Genomic DNA, 19,030 nt, shown 5'->3' on the forward strand with positions numbered 1-19,030 from the left:
AGTGTGGTATCTAATAAGTGATATGGGCTCAACATTTCACACACACTTGGTAAATTAGGTCAATAATCAAATAGATGTATTATTTTAAACATGTTTTATTTGAGGTATTCAACTTTTATTTGAGGTATAAAATATAGTATCGTTGAGTTAGTATCCCATTACACAAGTCTCGAACTTACTTTAGGGCTAGCTCAATCTGTGTGATTTGTCCTAATATATTTATATTAATTTAGTTTAAACTTGTAACAATGATAAAACGGTTGGATAGATAATATTTCCAAAATTGGTCCGAGTTTTACAGGATAAGTAACATTACAATACTAACACTTATAAGAATGACAATAAAAATTACAATGCTACATCATTTTTATATGAATAACAATAAAAACATATAATCTACATAAAAAATAAACTTATTTAGAGTTTGCGCTAAGAATGAACTGCTGTAGACGCGGCGTTATAGTAATGACACGGCGTCGCTGACAACAACAACGTGGCCAATTTGTTATTGATAGTTACACAAACTGCCGCAGGACTTCTCTTAGGTCTACTTATTTACTACAACCTTTTTTATTCATGATTAACATGTAGGAATGTGTAGAAATTAAATTAATTCTAAATATTGATATAATGAACTTGATGACACAACCTATTATATTGTAGCACCAGATTTTATTATATCACAGTTTATGCCAGACTTACACTATAAGCCATGATCATGGCGAGTCAAAATACCATTACCTGCATTGATGAATTGCTATTTGCACCATACATCACTATAGAACACTTAAGCATATTGTTCTAGGTGTGTAGGAGAGTTTATTAAAATTATGACTATTATTAGTATTGTCTTTAAACAATTATTTACTTTTCTTCTTAATATAGAATAATATATTAGAATGTAACTGAATAATAAAAAAACTGCAAAAATCCTATTCATATTCATAATAATACAAAACATTATACAAGGATGATTTATGACTTGGAAAGTTTACTCTAATTTTCCAGAAACACGTTTCGTGTAACATTTCCACAAGGCCTCTTTATAAATCAGAGCTTGAGATTCAGGGCTCTTGGAGGCAACAATGCCTCGTCCTACAACTATAACATCAGCACCATTTTCCAAAATAACTTTTTCCGGAGTATTATAAATCTGTCCCATGTCATCTTTAGAACTTTCAAGTTGTACTCCAGGCGTCAATTGAATGAGACCGGGATTGTTGAAAGTGTCCTTATTTTGACAAACAAATCCCATAACCAGATTGGGATACTTGGCCGCCATATTCACACTGGCTTCTCTGTATTCTGGAGTTATAAGATTGCCCTGAAAAATAAAGATATTATTATATTTTGGGGTTTATTTGCAAATATAAATCTTGTCTACATTGCATTTAGTCTTACATTCAACAGTAATAATAACTAAATATAGTGGTAAATTAAAACTAACTAACTATACTAGAAATTGGTAATTATAATTCTGCCGTCCTTATTATAAGTTCAATAATTTTTTTCTAAACATAGTTAACTATTACACTTAAGACAAGGACAGCAGATATTGTCACTGTGTTTATTTATTTACCTCACTACTCATTTCAGCAAGCAGAAAAACTCCTTTTGCTACACCATTACATGATGAACTCAGAGCTTTCAGTACACCTTCACCAGGTAAGGAGTGAGACGTCACACAATCAGCCCAATCTGCTATTTTAAACATCCCTTTCTGATATTGCAGTGACACAGTATTTCCAATGTCAGCAAACTTTCTGTCCTCCAAAATCAAAAAGTTAAATCTGTCAGCTAACTGTTTCAGTTGTGCAACAAAATCGGGATTGAAATCTTCAATTATGTCCACATGAGTCTTCACTAAACAGATGTGCTCACCAACTTTTTCTAGAAGATTCAGTATGCTGGTGGATGATGTCAAATCAACAGATAAGCAAAGATTGGTTTTCTTCGTGGCCATGATATTGAACAGTTGCTTTGATAAAGGATTTGAGGATAATTCAGATCGTTTTTCAAATGTCAGTAGCATTCTATTGTTGGATTTTTTATTGTCTGTAAAAAAAATTCACTAAAGTTATAACAAGTCACATTTGTTTGACTTGTTAACTTTATTATTTATTTATAAATAAATAATAAAATAAAAAAATCAAACAAATAGTAGGTGCTAAAAATATTAAATGAAATGAATGAAAATCACTCAAGTTCAGAGTTATGTACCTGAAGATGGAGCTTTTGTATCATTGAGATACTGTTTCACTTTGAAAGCTATGTTTTCCGAAATTTTCCCCTTCCTCACCAAAATCTCAATTAAAGTTGACATAGTAAATAGTGATTTGATTTGTACATTATTGTTTGCTAAATTTTGACTACCACCTTGTTCTCTATCCAGTATAATAATAGCGTCATTCACTTTTAGGCCTTCTTTACGTAAATCTTTTACAGTTTCCATAACACTAGATCCTGAAGTAACAACATCTTCAATTATTAGACATTTTTGGCCTGCACTATAATGACCTTCTATCATTTTTTTCGTTCCATATGATTTAGCTTCTTTGCGTCTCATTAGCATAGGTGTTTTAGTTTGAACACTAAGTAATGTGGCTATGGGCAATGCAGTGTATGGTACACCGCAAAGATGATCATATTCAAGACCTTTCATAGCGAAATTATGGAGCAAATTTGATATTAACTCCTAAAACAACAAGAGAATTTAATGTAAACAGGATCAGAGGATTTAAATAATATAAAATTATGGTTGGCACTCCAACAGTAAGTAGGTACTTGCCATCACATCAGGGTAACTCACTATAACCCTTAAATCAAAATACACTGGTGTTTTTATTCCACTTTTAGTCATAAATTCACCAAATTTAACAGCATCTACGTGGAAAAGTTTGAGGGCTAAGTCTTCAAATTCGGGATACATAATTTCTGAATTTTCAACTGAAATTCAAAAATTTACACGTGCTAGTCGTGCTTACAAGAAAACAAAATGAAAACACAAAATGAATGAAAATTACAAAATCAACTGTCAGCATCATGACTTTGACATTTCTGTCTGTATAATCTGGTACAATTCATATAGTAGGTTCAATTCTGTATAATCTGGTACAATTCATATGTTGGTGTTGTACGGAGTAGTTACATAAGTACTAATTCCATGGCAATCTTCGAGCAAAGATTGTATTTTTTACGATTGAATGATTTGTAAAGTTTGTTTTCGGCGTTGTTAATTAAGAGAAGTAGTGTAGTATGAATTTTCTTTTCTATTATATACACACACCACACGTATAGTATACGTACAAACGTGCATCAGTTAAGTAGCTGCAGTCGCGAATTGCAAGTAAAATTGCAAAATGAATAAACTCTTTATATTTTAATTAACCGAGATTATTATTACGACCTTATGCTAAATCATCATAATATACGAGTATTATCGATTTGACTCGACTAGCTATAATTTTGTGCATCCGTCCGTAGGGTGCATCTCTAAAGTAATCATTTCATTCATTCATTCACATACTTATCTTCATTTCATTCATCTGGTTTGATTTCATACATTTCTATTCAGTCCACAGAACAAAAGTACTCCTAGGTTCAGTCATTCATGGATTTTGTTGGTGTGTGGGTGTACGTAGTGTAATCTGTTCGTGTAATTATTTTATTTTGTAAATATTTACTAAAACAAACTGTGTTCAAGAAGAAAGTGAGTTGCCCTTATCAATGATGTTTTGGTTATATTATTTTAGCTAAGTTTTAGAACAACAGAAAAGTTCATTACAGCTGTGAAACTTTTCGCGCGTAAGTACTAACTAAAAGATTGCCTATTTTTTTGTTTTATTTGTCATAAGTAGTTTTCTGTTAGTTTATTATTAATATGTACTTTATTTCAATTAATGTGGTATAAAGATACGGATATAACCACCTCTTGTAACGAACCGAAGTGGGGACCCCTCCCCTCTTTGATAGGATGTTAGGGGAGACAAAGGGTAGTCACCCCTATTCGGAGGGGAGTTAAGCCTTGGGCGATATCCAACGGTGGGGAATACGATTAACTATTTCAAGTTCATTTTTTTTAGTTAACAAGCTTAGCTTTGGAGAAATTTTAAAAGTAGAGTTTCTAAAAGTTTTTTTGTTTTGTTTCAGACTGCGGATATTAATCTGGTCACAGCAATAATTAGATTTAAAAAATGGAAGATTGTGAAGGTATATTGATTTATTATCTACTATAACAAAATATTTGGGGTAAGGTCTGTAAGATTCATATAGGTAAGTAAAACAGTCAAACATAACTGACTGTAAACATTTTTTCAGAAACTGATGCAATGCAGGTCAAACGCATTATCACCAAGAAGAAACTGGCCAACATTATAACAACAGAAGATGGGACAATACATTACTGCTGTATCGAGTGCCCAGTCCGGTACCTTGATAAGGCAGAGTTGGAGCTGCATCTATGTATGCACACTAAGGAATATAGATATCTATGTGGCATTTGTGGGAAAGGGTGAGTATGCCTATCATAATTTTTCATACCAAAAACTGGGCTTGCATGTATATCACATAATATTTTTAACATATTTTGAAAATAATATATTCAGACATGAAAAAAATCCAGAATTCATGGAATCCAAAATAAGTACCTAGTTAGCATAACATTATGTGATCAAAAATATCACTTTTATTATTTATCTGAACAAACATGACTTAATACTTTATATGCCTACTTAATAAGCTTCATCTATTGTGGCCAAAGTATCTACAAGTAGTAAAATTCATAAATCTGAAATCTAATTAAATATGTTTAAAATAATTTTGCTTAGGTACATGAATTTGCTTACACAAAAAAATATTTTCTTAGAAAGAAAAAATATTTTTTTTTATTAGCCTATAGTGTCCCACCTCTACTTCCCTTCCAAAGCCCTGTTTTCACTTAACCAGTAAAGATAATAAAAGTAAGACAATTTCAGGTTAAAACGGAAAGAGCACTTGGACCGTCACACCATGGAGCACAAAGAGACCAGACCCCACGTCTGCCACGAGTGCGGCAAGGGGTTCAAACGTAAAGAGCATCTAAACATACACATGGCTGTGCATAAAGGGGAAAAGACACATTCCTGTGGAATTTGTCACAGAAGTAAGTAATTTTATTTATTTATTTATGGTACACAACAGTAGTTTTGTGTACTTTTTTATGTTGAAAGAGGTCGAAAAATAAGTTTAAAAATAATCCTAAAATATATATATTTGCAAGGTCAACAAAAAAGAAAAAGATACTTGAACATTCAAGTATTTTTGTTGAAATTTAGATATATTTTTGAAATAACTATTACTTTGGTGATGAAAAAAATTAGCTAATATATAAGATGATTAATAAATCAATTTGTGTATTAATTAATTCTTAATCCATTTTATACTACTTACCTTGTTTAAATTAAATTAAGCTTTTGTACCTTGTTATCATTTAGTGACATTTGAGTCATTACAATCAAAGGCATAAATCCTCTCGGAGTATTTCCTACCTGACAACAATGCTATAACCCACTATTTTACTTTATGCATGACATCATAAATTTTACCCAGCATTTAGCCGCAAAGACCACGTCCAAAAACACCTGCAGACTCATAGCAAAGAGTTATCTGGCTTGGACGTTGTTGAGCTGGACATCAAAAGTGAGGTTGCGGATGTTGACGCCGGTGGAGACAGCAACGAAATGGATTACGAGCAATCACAGGTCAGTTACTAGCACGGACCAAATATAGTGCAGGAAGAAGATAGAACCTATATCAAATTATGCACAACTATGTATAATGAAAGAAGCACGGAACTGGGCGGCCACGGCGGCGGGGGATATAAGGCCTCTTCTTTGTTTTTATTGTTATTTTGTATCAATCTCACCTTCCTTTCCAATTTTGCTATCACTTAACAACCTACAAGTCTAAACATAATATATATATTCTAAACCTATAAGTCCTATAATTATACATCTAAACCTTCGTAAGGGAGGGAACACGCTATTTATTCGAAAATCCGTGCAGTAGTTTGTAATTGTTTTATAATATGTAAGGATAAGGATTGAACCACGACCCAGACAACACGCCATTTACAGCAATGTCATGAGCCGGGGGCGTCACGGGCCTGCCCCACCCTACCCTTCGCCCTTGTTGTGTAGTTCTTTGTCAATCGATATCACTGTATAATACCAACTACTCTATAATACCAATACTCTGTATAATACCAACTCTGTATAATACCAATTACTCTATAACACGACAAATTAATTTACAAGATTCCTTCAAAAATCTTTTTTTTTAAAACAATATTACTAACTTTTAAGAAAAAAAATCTATTACTAATTTTATCGGGGGGGTTGCCCTTAGAATATACCCTAAAACGTTAGGGTTACATACCCCCCTCCCTCTATTTCCGTATCTGAAATGTTTGAGCTCTGTGGTCTTGGGACTCATATTTTTTTTAATTGTTATTAAAAACCAAATATGTTGTGTGTTGTGTGTATATTATGAAGTGATAACTAAACATGTCTCGACCAAAATCATCTTTCAAACGCTATTACGAGCAATCGTCAGTAAAGACTATTCTGTCCACGCTAGAAGGAAAGGATACATACATAATACGTACCTCCCATCTCTCTCTGCACCTTTTAAAAACGGCATTGGAAGTGATTGGATCCAATTTAAAGAAAACTCCTTTCCCGCCAACCGTACCATAATGCAACAAGTTTTCCCGCCGCTAGAAATAGCGAAATGAAACAAGTCAAGGAAAGCTTTAGATCAGCGATTCTCAAACTTTTTCAAAGCTGAGCATTTGATGGAGCCCTAATTTAAAACTAGTTTGATGCTGGCTGACACTATTTTACACTTCGATTTTTATTAAAGTTTATATTAGATAGTGTTAAATAATTACTTGCTACATTATAATTAAAACACATTTTACTCGTATATCTATTCTCTAACGCGTTATATTATGATTAAGGCTGCTACTACTAGTATATGTATATCGAATTAGCCAAGAACTGTTTGCCGATAGAGCGGTGCCGTCAAAATCAAAATCAAATCATTTATTCAGAAATTAGGCCTTCACAGGCACTTTTTCACGTCATAATCTAAATTAAATGATGTTTACCAAAGCTACAAACTACTAGCATTTCGGAACGACCACTGCTGAGAAGAAATGCCGAAAGAAACTCATTCAAACAGTGTTGGTCCCTATTATAAGTCATAAAACCAATCCTACTTTTATTTCAACTTTACTTCGTGTACATCGTACGTCGTGTATGTCGTAAGCTTTACAGGTCGTTTTTTTATATAACTGATAGAAATATTAGTGTTTACTAGGTACACATCTTGATTATAATGTGATGTTATTATCCCATTTTTTATTATTTTGTGGTTCTTTCATGAACATAATGAGAGGATCTTGGTATAAATAATTTATAAGAGTTTTACTATATTTTCACCGCCGCCTGTGCGAATATTGCGAGAAGTAATCCGCGTGGTGAAATATCGCAGAGTGCGGACAGGACCATGGTCTTGCTTGTCCACGAGTTCTAACGGGAGTTAAAAAGGGTCAATTTATATTTTCCTGACCCAAATGTCTTGGTCGTAAAAGGAGGGGGGGGAGGGAGGATAAGCCCTCCGGGGTCCCCCACTTCCGCCGCGATGTGCATTGCCTTGCGATGCTCACTATGTAATCCCGTTTTACATACTAAGTCAGATTTGTATTTAATATATACCGAAAATATTCGTTTCTTAATATGTTATTTTATTTATGAAAGAGTAATCATTTTGGAACTTATATTCTCATATTGAAGCGGTGGTTGTCCAGTGGTTAAGACCGTCAGCCTGTGATCGAAAGGCCCCAGGTTCGAATCCTACTCATGCTTCTTATTCTTTAAATTACATAGTATATTATATAGTATTAAATAGTATATTATTATATTTTTTAAATTAAGTGTATTGGATTACATGTCAGATGACTTTAGGCGACTTGAATAAAATCTGACACTAGTTTTACTAATTGATAAATATCGAAAAGAATAAAATGTAAAAAATACATAAGCGAGAATTATCAGTAAGAGATTTCTTAGGAGCTCGATTATTAACAATATTTTCCCCGGAAATGTACTGTCTGGCTAAAATATCTATATGGTTTTGTCTCAGGAGTTCGACCCCATGGAATATGCCAATCAGATGCACAGGACCGAAGAGGTCCGCTACCCGTGCTACTACTGCGAGAAGACTTACAAGATCAAGAGCCATTTGCAAGCTCATCTGCAGACGCACGTCAACGAGGAGACGCATGAAGGTAAGGATATCGTTTCAGAATCGATCGATCTCAAATCATAGACAGAAAGACTGTAGTCATCGTAGAGATTACTTAGCGATTAGCCCGGATATCTATATGTATATGTATAATGTTGTATTATTTTGTAGTGTTGTTACGTACGTAGTTTGTTACGTATCTTCCATTTTGCTCATGCAAAAAATAAAAATATTATTATTATACACGAGGAGAAGCGGGACAGAGTTCTATTGTCTTTTGTCCTTTATCACGTATCGCATTTTACTAGGTCCAGTGTACCGTAAAATTTGTAAAATATAATAGTTGTGTATGTGATCATTATTGTATACTGGGTGACTATTAATACATTGGCAATATTTTGTCCACATGCTCAGTCCATGATTCTGAACAATTTTTAGTATGGGGATAACTACGAAATCGCGAAAAAAAAATCTGATACCAATGTATAACAAATCACCCTGTATGTATGTATGTATGTATGATAATAAATTAATATTTTATAAACAATAGAATCAATGAATAAAATATACAAAAAAAACTCTTGCGTGAGTACATAAACACTGGTTTATAACGGTCAATGTTGACGTCATGGGATAGCGACCCTTCTAGGGGGAGGGTGGGGACTGACTAGACCGGTACCTCCAACGGTAACCCTTCCGTGGGCGAGGTCTCGGCATCGAGCAGCCACGCGCAACGGCCCCGGACCTATATATAATAGGCCAGTTCCAGTTATGTTTTACAGCGGCCCAAAATTATGATTTTATCTTTTTCCACACAATGGCATCAAAGCCTCTTGGCGTCAATGGGTGGAAAAAGATAAAATTTAACATTTACACGCCAGTGCCTCTATTTTTTTCAATTCTTCTTTCGCGGGTCTATTGGAAGAAATTTCTATAGGTAGTACCTTTGCACTTATGGTTTCCTATTTGTAAGATTTATTATTTGCAATGTTTAGATGTTTGTGCAATATTTAGATATTTGCAATGATATATTGTTTACATCAATTAATAAATTACACGATATATGACTAATAATAAAAAAAAAAAATAAAGATCACCTTGCTTGGTACTATAAAAGCAATACTCTTCTTTTTGGTGACGGCAGTTAAAAACGCATTTCGAAAATGTCCAGTCCAACCGGACGTTTTGTGTAAGCCTGTTTTACATAATCTTTGGAGTGACTAATACGACTAGAAACTGTAAAGATTTCATCTCAATACAACACACCTGTTTATTTGTCTTTGTCGTTTGTTCTCAACTCTCTTCATATGTATCGTGTGTGTGTAAGTACAAACACAGAAACTGGCATAAGAATCGCAAACTCATATGATCATAGATTTGTATTGTATGTGAAAATGTATCCTAGTTTGTGTTGTATGGAAAAAAAAATCGCAAATAATAATAATAGATTTGTACTTTATATGCCCGCGCTGGGATCCGAACCCAGGACCTTCAAATAGCTATTCTAAAATTAATGACACTTTGTAACTTTCAGTTGTTTATTTATTTATTCAAACTTTACTTACCAATATAATACAAAGGGCGGACTTAAGTTACAAAACAAAAAACCTAAGCCCGCAGTTGTAGAAGCTCGCACCGGGCATACTAACAGCTAGATACGCCACTGGAAACGAATGATACATCGTGGCCCCAAGGCCCGCATCAACTTTCGCCGCCCCCTATCGACCTCTACTGTCAGTATCTAGATTATTTTTATGACCCAACAATTTATATCGCTCGACACTGCTTCATCAAACTCATGCCGAACTCGGTCAGATTCCGACGAAGATTGAGTGAACATTGCGTAGTTTGTATGAGAGCTTTTATTTACCGCAATCAAAAATGCAATGTATGCCGAATCCCCCAAAGTTTGACGAACTGTTGATGGTATTCACAACCAAATGCAACTCATAGCATAATGTACTTATATTATCAGCTTCGTTCTTGTGGCAATTTCGGGATTAATAGTACGTATTAGGTTCTATTCCAGGTTATATTTTAACAGTGTACGAAATTTCATCAAAATCCACTGAGAGATTTCAAAGAAAACAAGTTTTATGTTACAAAAATGTCTTGTTTGTCACAAGCTTTTATTGTCCTCAAAGTGATTTTGTAGCATTCAATGTGTGATAAAGTCATGCTCATCATAATAATGCGTTTATCATGGGAACTAAAGCGACGCGGAAAATTTAAGACTTTAGGACAGCGGAAGTAAATTAACATAAAACTTAAAAAGAAATTAACTTGTAAGATTTCATTACAGACAAACATTGGGACAAATGAAAACTAAATAAAAGCATATAAAAAGAATATCTAAAAATATCTGTTGAAATAAAAACTCGACTAAAAAGTGGTGGAATTCTGCCTAAAATCGATAACTTGGGGCAGTACCCCCCACATGTGCCGATAGCGCCGCGACCTTTCGAACCCTCCTACTTTAGGGGCGATCCCCTACGGCCGGCTTCGAGGGGGAGCTTCCAAGAGCTAGATTAGGGACTTCACAGATCCAATTTATTTTTGGGTGGAACGGCGCTCGGTATTTTGTTTTTTTTTTTTATTATTTGTATTTCGCAGTGCAAGGGGAAATGTGTAATGGACCACACGTTGGGACGAAATTTGCTAGACGTGATTGCTGTGTTTTCGTATGGGTGGTAGCGGGCCGTATCGGCTTCGCTCGAGTAAAACTATTATAAATTATGCATATAAACCTTCCTCAGGTTCCATACTATTAAAAACTGGTTAAAATCCGTTACGTACTTTTAAAGATTTAAGTATACATAGGGACAGACAGACAGCGGAATGCGACTTTGTTTTATCTCGTATGTATGTATGCAACACATTCACGGACGCACGACTGTTAATAACTGCTATAGGAATTAAGCCTCATTTGTGTTCAGAGTGGATAACAGACAGATACAGTGTCTCTCATCTAAGCGTTTTCCCGGTTTCTTCCTCAGCCGTTAGGCGTCGGAGCCTAGGGTCCACTTTCCTACTTTTTCTACTCCACTTCGCACGGTCTTCGTCATCCTTAGTGGTCAGACTCAGACCATCATTACTACGCATATGATTGACAACGTCAAGCCAGTATTTGGGTCTATAGTGTATAGACAGATGCAATATCACATCCTTATTCCTTAACGGGTCGACAGAGCCAAGAGTCGCAAAACTCGAATCTCAAATTGTATGATAAGTAGACATACATTTTTACTGACTTTTACTACGCATTAAATGATGGTACATTCAACCGTATGGCAAGTAACGAGTATACTGCAGGACTGCTGGACTATTCGGTTATAGCAGGGAATTTGCCAGGTTGATGTGCTGCCGCTTTGCTGCTGACTGTACCATTTGAATAAGCAATTTCATTCAATTTACATAATTTTAGCGTACCCATTAGTTTCTTCAATTTGCTCGTGACATTTTAGTCAAATATGCTTTTTCTTTAATATTAATGTAGCTATTAAGTGTCAATTGTGGCGTCATGATAATCCGTTCTCCCTTAAAACAATGCATATTATCAGTTCGCCTCCAACATGTTTCAAGTTCTATAAATACAAAGACAGGTGAAACTAAACAAAAGTCCACTTTCGCATTTATAAATCAGAGCTTCCAAAAAACCCTCCCCGTATTACAACGACCTCGAAGCTAAAAAACACGTTATTTTTTGTCTGTCGGTAACTAAGGCCGTTTTTTCTGCTCGACTGGGGGGCTGCGACAGCGGACTGTAAAAGGGGAGCACGGGAGCGGTTGAGTGGGGTCGGCCTCCCGGGACAGTTGCAGGGTTTATGGTGCTCCGAGTGGTTCGAACGAATGTCGGGCCAAATGTAGTGGGATACGGTTGTCAGTGGATGGTATTCTCGTTGATAAAATTGAATTTTGGCGCATAAATTATTCATTAATGTTCTATGTTATCTAAATTATATAAACTATTACGATGTTTTTCGAGGTTATTGTAAAAGTAGTAATTGCACTAAAACAATTTTCACTTTTCATTATAACATTAAATATAATAGATAGAAAAATAACTCATAACCAAAAATAAATAAAAAAACTACGGATTAAGCCGGTCTTTCGTAATCAAAAAGTATTCTAAATCTATGGACATCAGTTTAATAGTCTTTGACCCATGTTAACCCTTATTTTCGTTTCGACGTAAACCCTTCCCAGTACAGGTGGTACCACAGATTAGACCACGATCAGACAATACTTCCAGTAGTGGTACAGTCAACAGCACATCAATTTACCCTGCATTAATCTCTATGGCGCGGTAATAGCCGCGAGTTTGCAATGAATATGGGGTAGGTTAATGTGCTGTTGACTGTACATATTTTTAATAACTTGAGTTAATCTATATGCAGGTATACAATACATGGATCTCAAAGTGGCACTAATAAAATATCTAAGAATACAGCTTATAAGAAATAATATTTATATAATTTTAAATGTGCCAATGAAAGCCTAAACACTTTTTACAGCATACAAGCATTGCTCGTCTATTCCCACTATCTGAGTTCTATTATTGAGACTTGAAATAGGGGTGCCAGCAGGTAAAGATCCGTGACACAAAGACCCTACCTGCCGACCCTACCCCCATTTGCTGCTTTCCCCTTTCTAAAATTACCCACTTCGAACGTGTGTTGTATGCTGTTCTCACATTCAATAACGGATGTTGTAAATTCTTGCTTGCGATGCTTGGAGATTGATTTTGATATTTACATTATTTATTATTTTAAATTAATATATTAACAAGCACACAGATTGAGCTAGCCCACGGCTAGCCCCAAATATAAAAGATATTTTGTATTAAAGATATCTTGTTATTTACAAGCTTTTATGTATGGAACGGTGGTGATGGAATGGTCAACACGCCCGCCGGTGGATCGAAAGCAGTCACAGGTTCGAATCCTACTCTTGCCACATGAGTTTGTTATTGTATACCAACCCGACTCATGTATAATAGTTTTCATAGATCACCACTTGTTTCCGGTAAAAAAACATTGTGAGGAAATTAGCAAACCACTCCATTAATAATGCCAACAAAGTTGCTGTGTGTGTTTCATTTCACGTAATGACCACGACATTCTGCCATAAGGAATACTATGAAGAAGATGTACGGAACATGGTTGTTTCAGTTTTGCTATGGATGTTATCGAAACCTTTGGAAACACTGATTTGTGAATGAGTTGGTTCACGGCGGTTGCAAATTTTTTGTACATCGTGAAAATACTTGCAAACCTACTAACATTATAAATGCGAAGGGTTGTAAGGATGTATATGTGTATGTTTGTCTTCTCTTTCTCTTTCACGCATAAACTACTGTACGGATTGTTATGAAATTTGGTACACGGGTGGAATATGTTCGGAATAACACATAGTGTACCGAAAATCCCACAGGGGCGAAGCACCGGGACGCAATTTGTATTTAATAAAAAAGGTAAAGCATACTTTAAACTAAACTTTCAGGTAACGTATATTTATATAATGTCTCTTTCAATGTTATAACAAATACATGCTCACAAACTTTCGCATTTATAATATTAATAGGATATAATCATCAATACTGAAAATCAATATTGAAAAGATAAATAGGTATCTAATATTGAAATATATATTTTATTTGTCAACAGTGCCAGTGGAGATACAACAAGATGACACAGCGGATGACTCGCAATGGATATCCTTTGATGGGACAGAAGAACCACAAGTAAATCTTTTTCTTTATTTCTTTGTGTGTATAAAATATAACGTATTTAAGTAAATGCATTCACATACTATGTGGCGTTAAAGATATTTTGTCAAATGCCATTTTAATTGATCAATTTTATTTATTGTTAGCTGTTGCCCGGGGCTTCGCTCCCGTGGGAATTTTGAGATAAAATATAGCCTATACCAATCTTGGATAATGTACCTTTCTAATGGTGAAAGAATTTTTGAAATCGATTCGGTAGTTTCCTTTTTATATTAATAGTATATATATTGTTCTCGTTAAAGTATAATTAAAACGCTCTTTGAGGCTCCAACATCAGTGAAGTTACATGTATCCATTGTCATAAAGTACCTAGGTATATATTTTTTATTTTTGACACATGAAAAAAAGTACCTTATTTTACGGAAAACAAGCAAGCACTGCTATATTTACGCCTATTAAGCACAGTAATTGGTCGTTGTCTTCCAGGAGCTCCAACAGTCCATACAAGACATGGGCCTATTGATCCCTAGGGCCCCGCTGAAGCCCCCGAAGGAGGTGCGCCCGCACGAATGTGACGTTTGCCACAAGCGCTTCAAAAGGAGACAGCATCTTAAAGTCCACATGAATGTTCACCTCAAAATGATGCAGCCCACTATATGGTGCTCCCTGTGTAATGAAGGTACGTCGATTGCGAACATTTGACTCGCAACATAGCGTTCTTTCATTTTAATTACAATTTGCGTGAGCGAGATCGACTATGTGCTATTTCACTCGAGTCAATGGTAATGCGTGAGATAGAGTAACATGCTGCGCGTCAAATGTTACCTAGTGTATTTGTAGCATCACTTTGTTGTCCGTTTGTCAATGCCCTTTTTCTCAGGAATGCGTACGCGTATCAAGTTTAAATTCACATGAAATATCCAGGTCGATGGTCTAAAAGTTGGTGGAACTAAAAGGTTAAATAATTTTATTTTTTACTTAATAATACATGAAGAATATGTGTACTATTTAATTTTAACATCTTTCTGTGCAATATTTTGTGCGAATAAATGATAAATAAATAAATACGTAGTTGTTTTTTCGAGTCAAAAATTCTAAAATTCTATTTGAAGTTTCGCCGCATTTGTTGAAGGAGTTCCCGGTTCGAGCCTGGCCGCCAGGCTCATACATAATGCACGTGTACGATTCGAATCTGGGACATTTTACATGCTGTCGTCTTAACCAATGAACCACCACCGATTTGAGTAACACACGACCGTAATGCATATTAAAATTTCAGGTTTCTACTCCAACCCCCAGTTTGAGAAGCACAAATGCTCAGCCAACCCGAGCGCTGAAGAAGAAGATGAAATGATCCCTATCAAGCCTGCGTCGCCGGAGAGAAACGAGAACAAGATACCCGCGTCTGGAATTAAGGTCTCTCTCTCATCTCTACATATTTGAATGAATGCACGAATGAATGAATAATTACTGTAGGTTTTCCGTAAAATAAAATAAACATTCCCGGTTTGGTTCGGGGCTATGAAGCCGCGAAGCCCGGGGTCAGCGTAAAAAAAGTGGTGAAACAGGGCCTAAGAATTTGGCAACAAGTCTAGATAAACGAATGTGATGAAGTATTACAAATTTATACTAATTATACTACACTGTACGATTTTCAGACTCAAAACGCTTTATACCCCTTTCGTAAAACTGTCCCCTGATCGCAAAATATCTCTTTTGAAAAATGCATTCTGCGACGAAATGCCAAAGGGGCATTTTGCGACGAAGCGACTCAAAATGAGCGATATTAGCGCGCTTGTGTCATAATGTACATCTACCGTCCATAGATAATAAACGCGATGGACGACCCGGGGTTGATGCGCGAGCGAGAGAGCAACATCCCGGTCCCGCAGAAGGTGTACGTGTGCAAGTTCTGCTCGAAGCCATTTCGGAGAAAAGACCACTACAAGATACATCTACACATACACACTGGAGTCAAGTCGTTTTTTTGTACATTCTGTGGGAAAGGTACTTGCTTTTTATCAATTTTTGTGTAGCTTTTTTATTGTCTATGTACATTTTAACGCTGTTTTTCTTATATCCGTAAATGTGATAGTCTGTCTGTCACCTTTTCACGGCTATACCGCTGGTCCGATTTTGATGGAATTTTGAATAGATTTAGCTAAGGCTCTATTAGCTGCACACTAGCGCCATCATCACATTTTTATCAATTTCTATTATTTATTAGAGAAAAATAAAAAAATATATCATAACAGATTGTGCTACACTAGATAAAATTAAGTTAATAAAGCGCCAGTGTGCGGCTAAAAAACTCGAGGTCAAACATAAACTACCACGAGCACAGCAATGGGCAATAACAATAATCAGAAACCTCATGCCCTCAGGTTTCTACCGCAAAGACCACCTGCAGAAGCACTCGCAGGTGCACCAGAAGGAGAAGGAGAAAGCGAAGCCGACAAAGAAGAAGCTGCCGGACCTGTACCCCATCAACATGGCGCCCAAACTAAAGGCCTTAGTGAAGCCCAACCCTCTGACCAAGATCCCGCAGCCACGGAGTCCTGACATCCAGCCAGAGATCACTATCCATGTGAGTCTATACTATCCTACTAATATTATTAACGCGAAAGTCTGTGAGGATGTGTGTATGCATGTTTGTTACTCTTTCACGCAAAATGTACTGGACCGATTAATATGATATTTTGTACACAGGTAGAATATAACCTGGAATAACATATAGGGTACTTTTTGGGGGAGCGAAGCCCCAGGTCGCAGCTAGTATTATTTAAATTGAGTGCGTTTGTTTGTTTGTCATTTTTTCACGTAGAAAATGGTCCGCATTAGTGGCGGCGTCCTGGGTTACAAAATATTTTTATACCTGTTTAAATGAGTTTTTCGACATTTCTTCTCAGCAATTGTCGTTTTGAATTGTCAGTAGTTTGTAGCTTTTTGAGAAATTACTATATAAAATTTGAGGTGAAAAAATGCCTGTGAAAGTTTAATTTCTGAATAAATTATTTTGTCTTTTTGAATTTTTGATTGATAGTACAACATGGAAGTAAAATCTCTGATGAAGAAAGTAGACTGATAACACGGAAATAGAAGTTAAGACACTTAAGAAAAAAATGATTAGTTTGTGAAAATAGACCAAATATTGAAAAATTAATAGACTGATAGTTCCGGAGGGCACGATCCTCGACGATATGAGTCGAGGCAGATCGTGCCATAATATTATTTTTTACTACATGTTGCCCCGGGCTCCGCTCCCGTGGGAATTTTGAGATGAAATATAGCCTATAGCAATCTTGGATAATATATATCTTTCTAATGGTTCGAAGATTACTCTCCTTAAACATACAAACTCACAAACGCTTACCTCTTTATAATAATAGTATAGATAATAACTATTTTGCTTTTCCTCATAATACGTAATAAATATGTACAACATTTTTTTTTTTCGAAAAATGGGTACAAACGATAATATAACGATCTATTTTAATAACATTTCCCAATCGCAGGCGCCATCTAACTCGTCGCTGCGAGTGCCCCTGCAGATAAAGGTCCCGTACCAAATGGTGATGTCTCTCCACAACGGTGAGCAGAGGGCGCTCACAGTGCACCCACGCACCGACACTGATTAATTTTAAATACATTACCTGCTACATATGAATATATTAGCGGCTCGTCCGAGTCGAACCATAATAAATTATACTTTTAAACCTTTCTTAAGAATCACATTAATTAAAAAACCCGCATCAAAATCTTGTTGCGTAGTTTTAAAGATCTAAGCATATGTAGGGACAGTCAGCGGGAAGCGACTTTGTTTTATACTATGTATTTATATTGATGCATACTAATGTCATAAATACGAAAGTCTGTCTGTTCCGCTTTCACGGATGAACCGCTGGACCGATTTTCATTAAATTTGGTGTGAATGTAAACCCCTGTTGAAACATAGGCTACTTTTTCACAAATCAACCCCCAAAAGACTATAATGGGGGTGAAATATTGTATGAAAATCACGTTGAAAAGCCAACAGAATCGTCTGTGGCCACAGATTGAATAATCAACTCCAAAAAATATTTATTACTTTATAAGACAATGATACCCTCTACTATGTTATTACATACGTGAGAAAACTGTCATATGCCTGAGGAGTTAGTGTGTGTTTGCATTTCACTTTTCACTATCGAATCTATTCGAAGTGATACGCAGCGAACCAATCACATTGCGCCATTGTGACGCAACGACAACCACACCGCAATGTGATCCGCAGTCTCGCTTCGAATTGATTCGATAGTGAGAAGTGAAACGCAAACCCGCACTTTGCCCACTGATGTTGATAATTACATCGCACGAATATTCAATACCTACGTATATTAAAAAATACATACAGCTCAATGAAAATCGTGTGTTTTAGCGCGATATTCATAGCACATAACTGGGTCCAAATATAAATAAAGATCTCAAAATATCGATACATGAGTGAGTTGTACATATCTTGTAATAATAAGTTATGACGAATTGAAATTTTCTCTCTATTGTTGTTAAGGCTACTTTTTGACACTGTTTGTGCCATTTATCAAATAAGATTTTTAATATGATGTTCCTCGATTTTCGTCTCGCACAGAAATCATGTGATCTTAATTTAGAAAGTATAAATAAAATTATTTTACTACAGTAACTTGTATTTTGATTGAATCGCTCCTTATTTCAAATTTGTTAGTGACCTTTTAGAGGTAAAACTGAATACCTTCTTGAAGCTCAAACATTTTTATCGCAAAACATCAACAAATTATTTGTAAGTTTATGTTTTTAGGGTTCCGTACACAAATGGTGAAAAGGAACCTCTATGAATACGCCTATGCTATCTCTTTTTCTATCAGAGGAATGGCTAATGTGGGAAGATTAGACTTATAGGAAGGTCCTAATCGTCGCTACGAGCGTACGCCACAGCTGCGCTGTCATTTACAATCCGTCATTAAAGTACTTCAAAATCAAGAAGGTAACTGCTGTAAA

The 19,030-nt window shown here is 35.6% G+C and overlaps 2 protein-coding genes across 5 annotated transcripts; one reads left to right on the top strand and one right to left on the bottom strand.

The window, feature by feature from the left end:
- Positions 1-79: 79 nt before the first annotated feature.
- r-l (rudimentary-like) lies at positions 80-3,007 on the bottom strand. The gene is made up of 4 exons (XM_053751788.2): positions 2,789-3,007; positions 2,221-2,695; positions 1,580-2,055; positions 80-1,324 (listed from the first exon to the last, which is right to left on the bottom strand). The coding sequence occupies exons 1-4, from the start codon at positions 2,927-2,929 to the stop codon at positions 992-994; spliced, it is 1,425 nt and encodes a 474-aa protein (XP_053607763.1). The 5' UTR covers positions 2,930-3,007; the 3' UTR covers positions 80-991.
- Positions 3,008-3,593: 586 nt separating this feature from the next.
- On the top strand, positions 3,594-18,695 carry LOC128673800 (zinc finger protein 845-like). Of its 4 annotated transcripts, none has more exons than XM_053751904.2 (12): positions 3,594-3,709; positions 4,150-4,209; positions 4,318-4,510; positions 4,974-5,140; positions 5,587-5,738; positions 8,185-8,329; positions 13,953-14,029; positions 14,501-14,693; positions 15,294-15,430; positions 15,841-16,021; positions 16,399-16,601; positions 17,530-18,695. In XM_053751904.2, the coding sequence occupies exons 2-12, from the start codon at positions 4,194-4,196 to the stop codon at positions 17,650-17,652; spliced, it is 1,587 nt and encodes a 528-aa protein (XP_053607879.1). In that variant the 5' UTR covers positions 3,594-3,709; positions 4,150-4,193; the 3' UTR covers positions 17,653-18,695. The 4 variants fall into 4 exon arrangements, with proteins under 4 accessions (XP_053607879.1, XP_053607881.1, XP_053607878.1 ...); XM_053751903.2 differs by having other exon boundaries at positions 3,602-3,804; XM_053751906.1 differs by lacking the exon at positions 4,150-4,209 and having other exon boundaries at positions 3,598-3,709.
- The last annotated feature ends 335 nt before the right edge of the window (positions 18,696-19,030 follow it).

This window comes from Plodia interpunctella, chromosome 11, assembly GCF_027563975.2.
Source record: "Plodia interpunctella isolate USDA-ARS_2022_Savannah chromosome 11, ilPloInte3.2, whole genome shotgun sequence".
NCBI classification, from domain to species: domain Eukaryota; kingdom Metazoa; phylum Arthropoda; class Insecta; order Lepidoptera; family Pyralidae; genus Plodia; species Plodia interpunctella.

What these genes read in the sequence shown, in the direction of transcription:
- r-l (XM_053751788.2), bottom strand. Translation starts at nt 2,929, where the DNA reads ATGTATCCCGAATTTGAAGACTTAGCCCTCAAACTTTTCCACGTAGAT. An exon ending in TACAAAAGCTCCATCTTCAG is followed by an intron (nt 2,056 to 2,220) that starts GTACATAACTCT and finishes TTTTTTTTACAG; the next exon opens with ACAATAAAAAATCCAACAAT. An exon ending in TTGCTGAAATGAGTAGTGAG is followed by an intron (nt 1,325 to 1,579) that starts GTAAATAAATAA and finishes TTTATTTTTCAG; the next exon opens with GGCAATCTTATAACTCCAGA.
- LOC128673800 (XM_053751904.2), top strand. An exon ending in CTGTGGAATTTGTCACAGAA is followed by an intron (nt 5,141 to 5,586) that starts GTAAGTAATTTT and finishes AATTTTACCCAG; the next exon opens with CATTTAGCCGCAAAGACCAC. An exon ending in CAACGAGGAGACGCATGAAG is followed by an intron (nt 8,330 to 13,952) that starts GTAAGGATATCG and finishes ATTTGTCAACAG; the next exon opens with TGCCAGTGGAGATACAACAA.